Source organism: Odontomachus brunneus, unplaced genomic scaffold, assembly GCF_010583005.1.
Source record: "Odontomachus brunneus isolate Ranch 3 - 2012 unplaced genomic scaffold, Obru_v1 Obru_scaffold_007, whole genome shotgun sequence".
Lineage (NCBI taxonomy): Eukaryota > Metazoa > Arthropoda > Insecta > Hymenoptera > Formicidae > Odontomachus > Odontomachus brunneus.
Window position 1 is genome coordinate 3076863 of NW_022639457.1, and position 15372 is coordinate 3092234.

The 15372-nt window shown below is 41.4% G+C and overlaps 1 protein-coding gene across 1 annotated transcript in view; it reads right to left on the reverse strand.

Annotated features, from left to right (window-relative positions):
- Window positions 1-15372, reverse strand: part of LOC116853997 — a 32998-nt gene that overhangs the window by 16090 nt on the left and 1536 nt on the right. The window contains exons 5-16 of the mRNA XM_032835423.1: window positions 15064-15195; window positions 14816-14988; window positions 14124-14225; window positions 13985-14037; window positions 13604-13796; window positions 12424-12856; window positions 10973-11184; window positions 10766-10874; window positions 9342-9640; window positions 9055-9209; window positions 1536-1638; window positions 117-286 (exon numbers count right to left, since the gene is read on the reverse strand). Of these exons, the coding sequence (XP_032691314.1) occupies window positions 117-286; window positions 1536-1638; window positions 9055-9209; window positions 9342-9640; window positions 10766-10874; window positions 10973-11184; window positions 12424-12856; window positions 13604-13796; window positions 13985-14037; window positions 14124-14225; window positions 14816-14988; window positions 15064-15195 (2134 nt within the window). The remainder of the gene's footprint in view (window positions 1-116; window positions 287-1535; window positions 1639-9054; window positions 9210-9341; window positions 9641-10765; window positions 10875-10972; window positions 11185-12423; window positions 12857-13603; window positions 13797-13984; window positions 14038-14123; window positions 14226-14815; window positions 14989-15063; window positions 15196-15372) is intronic.

A 15372-nucleotide genomic window follows, 5' to 3' on the forward strand; every position in this document is an offset into this window, starting at 1 on the left:
ACTCAAAGGTGGGGGTGGTGTCTCTCTATCGTTTCTCCTTCTAGGTTACCCATGACCCATATTCTAATCAAACAACCAACTACTGCCGCGTCCAGAACGGCCTTCGTGAGACTTACCTTGAATTGACATTGCTCGGTGGCGCGGGCCTGTTGCACGGGTCCTCGAGGTCGCACTGGCTGCGTAGGAAGACCTCTAGCAGCCCCATGAAGAGCATGAAGGACGGCCCGCCGCATGTCGAGGCCAACGTGGGCCCCGTTGACGTCGCCAATGGGCAGTTGCAACTCATCTGGAACAGACGTGGTCGTCATCAACGATTGACTCCATTGTCACCGAGAGGCTTGCGTCAAAATAAAGATTTAGATCGGTGCAGTGCTGGCAGTTCGGGAGAATTTTCTCCCGACCGGAAACCTTCTATGCACAGAGTGACAGTAGCAGCCTGATAAGGGGTTCATACTACCCTTTTTTTCCGGCTAAAACTGGAAATTGTTTACATCAGGCTGCTACGTCACTCTGTGCATGCGTAGAAGATTTCCGGTCGGGAGAAAATTCTTCCGAACTGCCAGCGCTGGATCGATATTTTCATCGAAAAGAAATTCGATTGGATCAACCAAATGTCTGGTGACATGTGAGCGAACGAAGAGTTGCTCCAGCTGAGATCACCAGAATTCTGTGTTCGAGTCTCAACAAGATTCTGCGTGACCGAAACGAGATTTCTGGTCAACTAGAACTTGTAACTATTCAAGTTGACCCGGTGAGAGAAAATATTCGCCGGATCTTTATGAGTGTTTCGACACGCTGCTGTCTCTCTCAGATGCATTTAACATTTAACATTTGCGTCCGCGTTAATCCTAATAAGTGATCACTCCTGACTACGCGAACCACTCAAGTCACGAGTGGTCATGCATTTTTACAGAGAGAAATGTCGTTATACCACTAAGAAAAGCGATTACTGTGTTTACTTTCCCCTTTTCAAGTGACGTTTACCTCCAACAAAGAATATTTGATAACAGTCTTCAAATATACTCAAATATACTCACGACAAATTTGAGAAAAGCTCATCATGTACTCAAAAGAAAAATTTGTTTACAAGATTATTATGAGACTTTATCCGAGAAAAGTAGGCAAACCGAATTTTTGTTTCAGAGTTCAATATTGAGACCCACAGGTTCTAAATAAACTTGACGAACCTATGATCGATTTGTGGATAAGTTTACGAAATCCTTGAAACAACTAACATTTACTTGAATATTTTTCTGCATGTACGATTGCGTAAAACTGACATGTAATTAAGTCTGATTAAGGATAGCCGCGATTATTATATAATTATGGATTGAAGCGCAGTTATTCGTCGACGATCGTTCTCTCCCCAGTTCTTCTTGGGGATAATTTTAATTGATATTTTTGCCTCTCTACACTCCCGTACACTCAGCGGGAGTGGGAAGAGAGGCCTCGTTTCACGCCGCGAAAAGGGCTAGGGGCGAGGAGAGGGCATGAGCGCAATATCCACTTCGGCCGCAGAAGCCGCGGTATCTAACGATATCCCTTGACCGGCCATGCACCGGTGCATCTGCTCCACCGAGAGCGCATTTATCTTCGTTCCGGTGCACCGCCGGCGGACCATGAAGCGAGCTCTCCGCGCTGGAAAACAACAAAAGCTGAACGAGAGTGAGAGCGCGCACATACTCGGCCGCCGTCGACGTCGTCGTCGTCGTCGTCGTCGTCGTTGTCGTCACGAACATGTAACAGAGTGTGTCCAGCCGTAAACTCATTCAGCTCTATCGGACGATTCAGGAGGTGCGCGACTCCTCTCGATTGTCCTTCTTACGGCTCACACGTGTTCTCCTCGGAGAACACGCGTGTTGCCGGTGAAACTTTTTCCCCTCTTTCTCTCGTCCGCCTTTGCGCCGCGTGTTTCCTCTTCCGACACTTCTCACAGAGGCCGGGGCGCGTAATCGCACGAGGACGTAACGCCTCCTCTCGAACGGCCCGCGATTGCGAGTGAGGCGCGCGATGATGCACGCTCTAATTTCCGGCGCGCGCGAGAGCGACGACAGACGTGAAGGAAGAGTTGCGAGAGAGAAAGAGAGAGCGTCATGTGCGCCGTGAATTGTCTTCTTCTCGAACAAGAGTGCCTTCGGTGCCAAGGACTACATCGTGAAAGACTGTCGATGGCGCTCGCGACATTCAAGAGAAATACGTGACCTGCACTGTGCGCTTGCTTAATTACATCCATGAGATAATAAATGACGTATTCCGCGCAATTTGTATTTTCTCCTCTCGTTCTCAAAGTTAACACGTTTTGTACATGGGGAAAACGTGAAGATCACGTTAAGATCACATTTTGTTTTACAATACTTTTGGTGAAGCTGCACCATATAAAAAAAAACATTCAAGTAATTACACAGCAATTCACAGTAATTCGTAAAACCTCAAACATGCGTAAGATATTCAACTAGAACGCCTAACACATTTTGACCCCGTCTTCTTGTTGTCGCTATTTCCTTGTGGTTCGAGAAAAAAATATCTCGTGACTTTTGATTATATTCTTAAAATGTTCAGAAGTTATTGATACAAACAGTGAAGGAGAAGAGAGATTTTTAAGATTGAAATCGCAAGAAATTAAAATGAATTTTCTGGGTATCCAAAGGGGGTTGTAGTTCCCGGGCATTCTGGTGTTAAGCAAGTACATGTAGTCACAATTTCAGTCGCAATTTCTGCACTTTCAAGATTACAAAATTTTGCCGCTCTTTTCACCGTCATATTTCCTCCGTACAAAACGACGAACTCGCAATCGAATTTTCCCTGAAGAAGGTCGAGAAGGAACAGGAGGTGCCTTTTCAAGAAAATGAATTGGAAAACCGTTTTCCTTCGGCAAAGCTGATGTTCCGCGTCGAGGTGGTAGAACGAATTCCTCAACTGCTAATTTCCGTCCATCTCTAAAGGCGGCAAGACGCGTCGCGGTATTGAAGACGCATGAATATACATGACACGTGGGGCAGGCCAGTGAATAGATAAGGAAAACAGAAAAAGAAGCTGTAAAATTGCATGACTTTCGTAATCGGCGGCACGAGACAGTGCGCGGTTCTCGGTCAGTGAACGTAACGGTGTCGACTCCGAAGGAGCGTACATACTCGCGGAGCGTAGCCGTCGGCGCGCTCGCACCATTGTAGAGAAGTATCGCAATGTCGTGCCAGCACAGCTGGTTGTACACTGAAATTATCCGACACAAAATCAACAAACGGATATTTCCGATCAAAATACCGATGAATTTTCATATCCGATTTCATAATCCGACTAAATTTAGTCGGATACTTCCGATTATAATGGCACACGGAAAAAGAGGTTTGGTTGAATTAACCAAATATCTGATCGAATATAAACGATCCAGAAATTCTGATTGAAGTAACCCAAATTCTGTTTAAGTTAACAAGATTTTTGGTTGACTTAAACAGAATTCGGGTTATTTCAATCGCAATTTCTGGGTCGTTCATATTCGACCAGATATTTGGTTTTTTTCCGTACACATTTCTCATTGGATGTTTCGGATACAAAAATTTATCGGTATTTCGACCGGAAATATCCGTTTGTTAACTTTTTATCGTATAATTTCTCTCGGTGTAATAAACAGGGTTCGGTGATCGAACTGCGGAAAAAGGAAGCTCGCTTTGTTGTTACATTGTTTGGTGAAATCAGGATGTCGTGAAGGAGTCGGTGATTTTCTGGTTGACTTTCCAACGGGACAATTAATTTTCTCGCTCTCTCGATCTCTGCACTTGATTACCCTCGAAATATGAAATGTACAGCCGATTTTGTAACGTACAGATATTCACACACGCACGCACGTGTATATATATATATATATATATATATATATATATATATATATATATATATATATACACATAAACACACCACGTAACGGTAGTTTTATTCATTATGGACTCGACGCGATACAGCTCTGCCGATTAATTTGCACGCCGTTCGTAGGATATCGGCGATTTTCGAACAAAATGGAAAATCACGACGAAGATAATTTTCAATTTTTTAGACTAATGGAACTATCGTTTTGCGCAACTCCACCACCGTCGTGCGTGCATTGACCATTGAGAAATTGCTTTTTATTCGCGCCGCCGCCAGTTCCTTCGCGCGCAATCCCGGAATGCACTTTGCTTCTCATTTCGCGCAAATTGTTCTCGCTACGCAGTGTGTAATGACGAGAGGCTGCTGCCTTCCTCCCGCGAATTCGTTCGTCGAGCTTCATTCATCGTTCGAGTAACTTTCTTTGCGCGGGTAAACTGTCAAATCTCATGTAACTCTATTTTGAAAATTTGCGAGGATTTCGACTTTATATATAAATACTAACAATAAATACTTTTGTAGGTATCCTACGATCTATCACAAAAGATAGAGCGAATAAGAATCCCGAACAAAAAAAGGACCTGATCAACCTCATTAAATAATGCACCAGGTTGCAATATTAAGATCATAATATAGATTTAATTATTATAATCTCACGATCTTTTTTATTCAGTTGTCATCAGAATATTATAAGGTATACTATATTTCGGATTACCTTACATTTACCCAAGCAAGTGCTTGTCAATATCAGGTGTGCCTGATCAAAATTTCTAGTCGGGAATTGTCATCTGCACAATGCGTCGACGCGTCTCGTGCACGCTTACATTGAGAAAAATATTTAAAAAATTAACAAATCTTATTAAGTGAAGAAGATTCTTTTTATTTAAACTGAGTATTGTTCACTTGAATCGAGTAAATGAGAAGAATTTTGATTTTTTGGGAATATGTTAATGCTACCTAGTAAATATCTGTTAATTTTTAGATATTTTTTTCTCAGTGCAACAATATGGATCGCAGAGAGCTTTGCGGTTTTACAGGACGCAACGACGTGTAGTTGCTGTAAAACCACCGTACAAATGAGGGTGTTAATCGGAAATTACGTAACTGGCAAAACTTAAAACGCGCGCGCGTTAACAACGTAATCACCGCATAATATCGTTTCTCTCAATTACGTCGGCACGCTTCGATTCGCGAAAATGTGGATATTACACGGCGCGTTACATTGCCGTCCCGAGCTGCTTTACTGTGCGTTAATTTTCCTACTTTTCTCGTCGTTTCGAGTATTTATGTCTCGGGCGCGGCGAGTACTTATGTCTCGGGCGGGACTCGCCCTCGTTATCGTAACGCGTTATTGATTACATCGCCTTCAGTAACGGCGCGTTCATGACGATCGTAAAACGGACATCCGGCTCTTTCCGGGGCGGTTCTAATTCCAATTTTTACATAATTGTAGGATACTCGGCACGAGCCAGTCGGCTCGGCTTCGCGTGAATATAAAATAAGACATCAGTTTCTTCCATACACGCAGCCGGATATTAGCCCAATCGTATTTTAATGAACGTACGAGAACGCGAGGCACTTACCGCGAAGTAATTTACACATTTTCTTGTAATATCGGCTCTCGCGAGCCGCTTGTCGTATGATTAATTGCTATTTCCATGGCTCTTAGAGGTCTCGTTACATGCAATCACGGGCGTGACAATACTAATGACATCTTTGTATTTTGCTGTCATACGGAAAAACGAGAGACTGACTCGATCTAGCGTGTCTCGCATATAAATCGTGCAGCATGTGAAGCGTATCTTTCCCGTTTCATTTCATTTCATTTTTTAATGATTCTTTGAATGAGACGTCTTCTCTCTCTCTCTCTCTCTCTCTCTTTGCTTTTACTTTATTATTACAATACATTTATCACTTACTTTGTTATTACATTACATTACATTACATTATTTACTATTACATTTTCGCTACCAAGAAATAGTTTTTCTTGTGTAATGTATATTTGTGATTCTTTGTGGAAAGGAGAGCACTTTGTCCCATAGCGATTGATAAATGATGCTTCTCTCTTTCTCTCTCTCTCTCTCTCTCTCCTTCTTTCTATTTACTGATATTTTCTTCTTTTCTAATAATTACGATTATTTTATAGTGTTGAATTCACATTTACTATATTACTTCTCATTATATTATATATGCATGTAGTTCACATACCAATTTTTTTGTAATATATTTGGTTAGTCTATATACACTCCCGATTAAATATGTTAATTCTATTTTACTGCTCAATGCGCCTTACTGGTATCTTCTCTGTACTCAATATGCATATCTTATTTTCTAATACTTTTCTGCGTATTAGAGAGATTGGTTACTTCTGACTCCCCAAATTGCTAACTTCATTGTACATAATCCGCCACCTATTATTCGACTCACTGTAAACTCTGGAGTGTTTTAGACTCCAGGAGGTCTCGATAAACTACCTTCCTCTCTCTTCTCTTTTACCCTCTCTCTCTCTCTCTCTCTCTCTCTCTCTCTCTCTCTGTTCTTAAGAAATTCGCGAATAATTAGCGCATCCCGCGAGACTCTGGCACAGGAGAAGCGAGTCGGAAAGACGCGGCAACATTCACGCGACACGATAGCAACTTAATGTTTCAAGGGAAAGGTAGATCGATTCGACGACGGCTTAATGCCAAGGTACACGTTTAGCGAATTAATCGCTCGACTCGTGCATCGGCCGGCGGGTTTTATTCCAGAGGAGAATCCGCCAATTGATCGAGCCGCGAACGGGCGGTACATAATATACATCAAATGCACGAGAGACGAAGACGTGCCTTTCACTTGTCTTCTCGTCGGCGGACGGATACACGAATATTTATGCACTTGCAAACGTTTTTTGTGAGCTATTACGTGACTCCTCGACGGCGCGCGCCACTCCGCAGGCTCCGCTCGTCCATCCACACAAATTTTTATACCTCTCGCCGGAGTGTCGCACGCGAAATAACGTACACTCAGTGGAAATTTAAGTCTACGCCACCCCGATGTGCTCAGCTACGACCGTCCCCGCGAACATCGATCGAAATTTGTACGCTCTTAGTACGCGAGAGTATTACGAGCCGAACGACCGACTAGGTTATCAATTGAACTTCCGTTGTGACGATAATTAACGCTCGCGCGCTTCTTGTCAGAAAGAAAGAACTGTCTTGTCGTCTTTATCGATTGCTCTATAACGCGCGTAAACCATTATTTTCCGCGACGGCGACGTCCGGCTCGTCGAAAATTGCACCGGTCTCAAGGCCCGCGGTTCGACGGTTGGGGGGAAAAATAAAGAGCGGAGGGAACTCACCTTTCAAGGATGGCCAGCCCGTATCCTTCGGACGATAATTGCTGGGACGGCGCACGACGAGATACAGGGAGGAGCGCGGCCAGAAGTCGCGAGAGAACCGTAGCTCGCGGTACCGCGATCAACGGCCGACTAGACCGGTACCATTCCCCATCGCCGTGGTAATATTCGACAACCTCCACCACCTTTCTCGCCGTCTCTCTTCTGCTTCTCTGGCGGAGGCGGTTTCGGCGACTTCTCGCACACTTCTCCACGGCTGACTCCGTTACAGGAGATTCCGCGATGATGGCACACGCAGGATCGGCAGGCGATGACATCTCGTGAGCGATCGAACGCTCTCTCTCGAGCGTGTTTTCAACGCTGACAGGATAATCCTCGGGTCATTTGGGACATTGTCTCAGATTCTCGTTTTCACTCATCGTATGAAGGGGAGAGACTGAATTAGACAGTCAAGCATAAGGGATTCAAATGACCCGTATCCGACGTTGGTGCGCGAGAAAATGCATCTACTTGGAATGACGTGTAACAATTGATGCAACCCTCCGCTTACAATGTTGGTCCCGTGAGACCCGAACGGACATTCGCGGAGGGAAAGTTCGATTGCAAACTTTCGTAAGGAGTACGGGTACAATTCAAGGTATGCACTGAGAAAACAATACTTACTTCACCTTTGCGGGACAAACATTTACTTCACAGAGATACATTTTTATTTCACAGGCGTGAGCTTTACCTCGCAGAAATAAACTTTATCCTTTTATTAACTTTTATCCTCAGTAAATGTTCAAATATTTCTTTTCCAATGTAGCGCAAATCTGTTTGCAGATCTCGATTTTATCGCGCTACTATCCCGTATTCGAGACATATCTCTGAAAGAAACACGCGCAAAAGTATCGATTTTCAATAAAGTTGTGGTAGCTTAAAATTGCGGTCTGACCGGTCTGTCCTAAAAGGATATGATCGGATGGTTGAACCAAACGCACGTTTCCTACGATGGAGCTCTTTCCCAGCCGAATTGTTCGATTATTATTATCAATTATTTGATTATTTGATTATTTGATTATTTGACCTAATTATTATTATTATTCTTGTAAAATGATAATTACTCGGGTAGTAAGATAACGTCAAAAGACATCTTAATGACGTATTATTGACGTTAGAAACATCATTGGGACATTACTAATACGTCATTCGACGTCATCCTGCTACCTGCCACAGTTGCGGAATAATTGGTGCAAACGCGAAACTTTCCTCATTGCAAGACTGATAACTAATTATACGGTTGTCTATTTAGAGATGTGTGCTGTCTGGGTTCATATATACTATTTACATCTTGGGAAATGAAATGTGCTATTGAAACACTTGCTATGTTTTTAGCAAAATATTTCTTAGCGAAACAGACCTTACAGACAGCCTCCATTCGTGAACCACTAAAAACACAGTGAAATTGAAAAGAATTTGCATATGAAAGAAAACTACAATATTTTCTCCAGAAATGGAAAGAGGTTTCAACTTGAGAAGGGACGGGAAGCAGAAAACGCAGTGTCCGCGAGCTGCCTTCGATCAACTCGTCCGATACAGCCAATTTGCACGCAAGAAGCGAAGATTTCGTGCGGAGTAAATTCAATTGTCACAGCACGATTGTAAACCATTCTCCGCGCGCATGCCGTTGCGTTTTTCACTGCACATTGCGTACCCCACCCAGTCTGATACTCGCTTTCGCGAGTTTCGGCGTTCACAAACGAACGAACTCATCTGTGAAATATAGCGCCTCGGGAAAGGAAGGAAGGAGCAAACCCATAAAATTTGCGCTCGATTAGCGGTACCATTTCCCATCATGATCCCGTCGTCTCGATGCCGGCTGCTAACGTTGTCGTAGCCCATAGTGACTGTAATATTCGTCGTATTCCTCGTTTTTCTGCTCATTATCGCCGTAGGTACGATAGGGCGACGTCTCGTAGAGAAACATCGGACGTTCGTTCCTCCGCCCGTCAAGCTCGCCGAATGAAAACGTGGCCGACTGAAACCGAAAATCGCAAACCGGTTTACGCCTTGTTCTTTCCTCTCTCTTTTTTTCCCGCGCAAGTCATATAACGCGAGAGATATAAAGACGCAGACACGCTATTCTCCCGCGACGCACACGTGATTTTACCTCCTGATCCCGTGAGATGTCGACAATTTGGTCCAGAGAGGATCCTCGGTGTCCTTGCCTGGACTTATCGGTCTCGTGAACGGCTATCGTGCCGTAAGGATAATTTACAAGGCTATGATGTTCCTCATCATCCTCAGAGCTATAATCGTCGCGTCCGGTCGGGACGCGGGATGGTCTTGGATTGGGTGTCGCAAGATTTTTAATGGGTTTATATGCGAGTTGTCTATCAGAAAACCGATCTTTGTTTTCGTGCGCAACTCGACCCTCGCCGAGCCTTTCAGCCCACGTCTCATTTCGGCCTACGGATGTAATAAACGCACGTTGTACTCGAACATTGTAATCAGCATAATAATCAGCGTAAAATCACTCTTTTTGTTGTATTAAACGGATATTCCGTTTCGTCGTCTATTCCGAAATATTTAAAGATACATAATCTTAATACCCGAGAAGACCCAATGAACGCCAATTAATATTACAACTTCCCATTCGACGATGTAAATGCAATATAATGCACGTGTTATGCGACAGTTGCATTATTGAGTGGGAAATTATAACATTGATTTAATGTCATTGTTAGTTAATGTTTACTGGAATAAATCAGTATTATAATTTCCCACTCAACAATGCAAGTGTAGTATAACACGTCTTAAGTGTTAAGTGACAGTTACATTGGCTGCATTCAGCAGACTCAACAATTGCACAACAGTTGAGTAATTTGTCAATGTAATTGGTCTAGATTTAGGGATCTAATAGCAAGAACCAATAATCGTTGATTGCTCACTGAGCGCTTTTTCTACTGAATGCGCCCATTGTTGAGTGGGAAATTATAATATTGATATACACTGAGGGAAAAATTATCTTAAAATCAATAAATATTTTTTTGATGGGTGCCATTAACATATTTATTTAAATCTAAATTCTCTTTATTTAAATTTTTTTAAAATATTGTTTATCTGATTTAAGTAAACAATATTTGGTTTAAATAAAGAGAATTTAGATTTAAATAAATTTTCCTCAGTGTAGTGTTTCTTGAGAAAGCTTTGGCAAATTGAACATTCAAGTCGAGTGATATTAAAACATTTCACTTTGGCTTTAAATTATTTTGATTTCGCGATTCTACACAAAGAGAACGATTTGGTTGAATCAAATAAACACTTATTTGGAATAACCCAAACGGATTTTTTGATTGACTGAACAAAATTTTATTTGACGCAACAAAAATATTTATTTGCGGCTTAATTCCAAAGAAATATTTCTGTTGTGTCGACTAAAAAATTTATTTGAACTATTCCAAAGAAATATTTATTTAATTCAACAAATCGTTCTCTCTCTCTCTCTCTCTCTCTCTCTCTCTCTCTCTCTGTGTGTACCTTTCCTGAATATGGAAAACAATATATTATCAAAATTATTCTCACGCGAGTTACCTGTCGCAAACTCGTCGGTGGCAGATGTAAGCTCTTTCTCGTGGACGAACTGCGGCACGCTTCTTTCCAAGTAATCGCGAATCACATACCACGGCCGCCACTCGTAATCCTGCACGGTGCGGGCGATGGAATAAATAATAGCTGTCAGCTCCACTCGCGAAGAATGAAAGAAGAATCACAAACAGCGATCGTTCGAAGCATACTCACGTCATAGTAACTGTCCGACTGTCTGTCGCGAATATTCGGCGTAACAACGTCTGCTTTCATCGCGCGGAGTTTCGCATAATCGCCGGACGAGTCATCGAAATGATTTGTTCTGAGGTTTCCCATCTCGACAGTTGCAGTAACATTTGTATCATTGCTAATCCCGTCAACTACACTTGCCGGATCATTATCCATTTTTGAATTTCCCGTTGTATCTGAAGCGGTATTGGAGCGTGATTAGATGCATAAAAACGTTCTTTGAGCCTTGAAGCGCTTAAAGAAGACCTATGATTGATTTACACGGCGCTTCAAAGTATTTATAACGTTTTATAAAGCGCAGCCTTAGTCGAATGTGGAGAGTTTGTCAAATCGAGTCTAAAATCTGATAGCAGAGTGTAGGAAAAAGCGAGAGATCGATCATACCCTGAGAAAAAGGAAATACTCACGGAGAAAAATAATTTGCTGGCTCAGCAAGTTTTCCGCTAGTCTAGCAAATCTTTTCGTTATTATATGGTTATATTATATCGTTATTATACTTTTAGCAAAAAGATTTGCTAAGAGTACTAATCACTATGTGCTGGATATAATTTGCTAAAGCTAATTATTTTACTGTAAGAACCATAATGGATTTATATAAGCAGTTACAGTTTTGCTCCGATAGCAAATAAATTTGCTAAGGATATATTATTTTGCATCGACAGCAAATTAACGTGATTCTTAGGATAAATACACAACAAATTTTTTTCTGGCAACGAAACTACTTCTGCTTTGATAACGAATAATTTGTAAAATTAGTTACGTTAACAAAATTTTTTTGCTGTCATTACGAATATGCAGTAGCAATAACGATTTTGCTAAAAGAGCAAAATTATTTTTCTCCGTGTAGTGTAAATAGTTTGTCGACATATGGGACAATGAATGATCCCATTGTGGTAACAAATTTGTCACCTTCAATTTTTCTGCTTTAAGCGACACTTCTGTAATGAAGACACTACTAACTTAATCGAAATAGACGAGAGTAATTACGATTTGTATCTCAAGCAATATGTGCTCGTTAAAATGACGAATAATTTACAACGGCAACTGTTCGATCTATTTCATCAACAACAGCAAACGCGCTTTCGTTCTGATAACCGAGGGATTTTTCTCAGTGCAAAGATCAGAAATCTAATAATCCACACACTATAATTAAATAGCCTTTAACGAATATCAGAAATAATAAATCTAATAATCTAATGATCTATACGCTATATAATCAAACAGCCTTCAGTGGCGATTAAAGACAGGTTTAACCGCGATTAACCGTAAAGCCAGGCAAAACAAAAAGTCACGATGACGTCAAATTGATGCTAGAATGACGAGAGAGCGACGAAAAGACTCACTTTTCAATCACGACTTGACCGTTCTCTCGTCATTTCGACGTCGTCATGACTTTCTGCTCTACTTGAGAGTACCTCGAGACGGAATTTCTTCCAAGGCCGCTTCGTTAAAGGAGTGATCAAGCGCGTAAGTGAAAAACGGAGGTAGCTGTCCTCGTCTCGTGTCCTCGACGAAGATCACCGGTTCGTATGGCGGTAATAAAATCCTATAAGGCTCCCGCGGTGCGTAGTACGTCCATCCACTCTCATCCTCGTTTTCCACCGCTAATGCTGCCGTACGATGTAGCTCGCTCTCTGTCCAGATCGGATAGCCTTGTCCGACTAAGTTAATACCCTCCAACACCACAGGAAGCGACAGCACAGCGTCGTCGGCCGCTATGTAGATCTTCTTCAGCAGCTTTAATCCCGTTGTCGTGTTGCGCGCAGCAGTAGATTTAAATCTCCGCTCCGTGAACGGGGTCGCCGGGAGACTCGAGTTCCTCGACCAGCCGGAGAATCTCGGAGTGGTCTGAAAAAAGAACTTGAATGTTAGAACGGCCCATCTCGAAAATTGTATCTGTGCTCGAGAAACAGGAGGATGTAAGAAACGTGAAACGCGTCTCGTTTAAAGTTTCATTTGCAAAAATTTTACCTGCGCTTAAGGGGATGCTGAAGTCGATGACGACTCGAACAATGTCGATAATGCAGAGACGATCCTCACTAACATAATCACGCTATACTTTTCGTATTTCTTGTATATATAGAATTTATATAAATGTGTATTGTTTTGTTTTATCATATTCAACGGAAAACCTAACTATATATGTGTAGAAATCTTTCTGCAAACTTTTTCGACATTTTTAAGCTTTCAAATGCAGATGCGAAGGTAGAGAAATGTTCTTCAAAATGTTTCTGTTTGGAGCATCCACACTTTCGGTATGTACAAGCTGCGGAACTTTTGGATTAGACAAATATTATTCTAACTGACAGCTTGAGATTTTACATTAAAAATTTTTTGCTCGTTTTCGTCACATATCAAGCAATGCTCCTATTTATTTTTGCACGTACGTTCATTGTGTAAAAGCATTTGTAATTCTGTGTAACCAATACGACGTAAACTTTGTAGAATAATGTCAGTATTCTGTCGGTAAAGTTTTCAGCCACAGCATCCTCTTTAGATCACGAAAATTTTATTTTGATCTCGAGATCACGAGCTCGTCTTTCGGCAATTACCTCCATCCAAACGGCTACTTGACTAATTGAATCAATTAAGTACCGCGTGAAAGTCGATCTCGTCTGTAATCTTCAATCCGTTGTTGGTGGTGCTCGTTGTTAATAATTCATCGGGATTCGACCAGGATCGAGGGTGAGACATGGAATGTGGTCGGGTAGACGATGATGCATCTGGTGGCTCGATGATGGAGCTTGATTTCGTCGTGGTCCGCTGATGAATCAGCGAAATTTCCGTCCCGTGCACAAAAAGAATGCAATCATATAAATTTCCCATTGCACAAAAAAAAAACGCAATCATATAAATCAGCAGCGACAGGATTTCGAAAAGCTTTGTGTAGATACATGTGCGTATGTCTATGAATATACTTATTTTAATATCGATAAGAGTGACAGAGAAGATACACTTTTGTAATTAATCTCTTACTGGGATGTTGTGTAATCTGTTTGCTTCCTCGTTGAAGTCGCCGGGGAAGTTGTCTGAAATCACCAAATAAAACCTCTATCGAGCTTTGGCATTTACATCTTCCATAAGCCTTCGAGACATTCATGAGAAAGTACGTCACCTTTTTCCTCGTGATTGGATAACGTGTCGGCGTGTTCATTTCGCGTCTCTCCGTTTCTTGATGGGTCAACCCGGTTCCGATTTGCATCAGGGTCCTTTCAGTCTACGTTTATTTCTATTAGTCTCTCTATCCGCGTATGTTCTCCTACACGTCTCAATATTCGCGATAACTTCACGACAAATTCATCAGCACGAGAGTGTCAACGTGGAACTCGAAAGAAAAAGAAGACTTGATCGTATATTATTTAATATTTTTAAAATATTTAAATTTTTCTTAATATTTTTAAAAAATTACAACATTAATTATTTTTAAAACATTTACACGCTTATATTACACGGAGAGAAGATTACAGTTTTTCTTTTATTCCTCAAATTTCTTTGAACTTTACTATGTTTTCAGTAAAGCAGACTATCAGTAAGATATATTTTTCTAAAGAATATAGTAAGTTTTGCTAGAAATGTAGCAAGAATTCTAATAGCACATTTCAGTTTCTAAAACAGAAGTAGCACATATGGAATGAAAGGACGGTGAAATTAGCAGAATGTCTATTCCTCGATTATAAAATCCTATAATAATTTTTACTATAGAATTCTCTCCTCGTGTACAATTATTTACCACTATAAAAATTGCCAAGTCTTCTTTTCTTCAAAATTCACAATGAATTTAGCGCTATTATTTAGAGAATGGACTACCTTGTTATTTGCAGATGTATCGTGCTCGAATAAGTTCGTAAATACGGTGAGGGGTCGGCAGGATCTCTCTGTGGCACAATTGAAGCCCCTGCACGAACCTACAATTCGAACCACACACTTCTGCATTGGCGGACAGACCCAGCCGCGGCAGTATTTACTGATCAGCTCTTCTTCTGCAAATCGAAAGATCCGATTTATCATTATAATCATAAATTGATTTGATCGTTTATCATCTGGCGCAAACAGACCAGTGGTCAGAGTACAATCAGGTGTGTGCGCGCACGATGTGTCAAGACAATTGTTGTCCGGTTTTCGCAGGAAACACTCGTACTCCGAGAGGCAGTCCATAGCTTTGCATGTGTCGAACCAGATCTGCACGTCTGTGTACGGGAAAAAAAAAGCTTGTTTGGATTAGCCAATAGTTTCTGGTGAACTATGAACGATTCAGAAATTCCCGGTGAAGTTATTAAAATTAACAAGATTTCTGGCTGACTTAAACAGAATTCAAGTAACTCCAATCGAAATTCCTGGGTAATTCATATTCTAAAAATTTGATT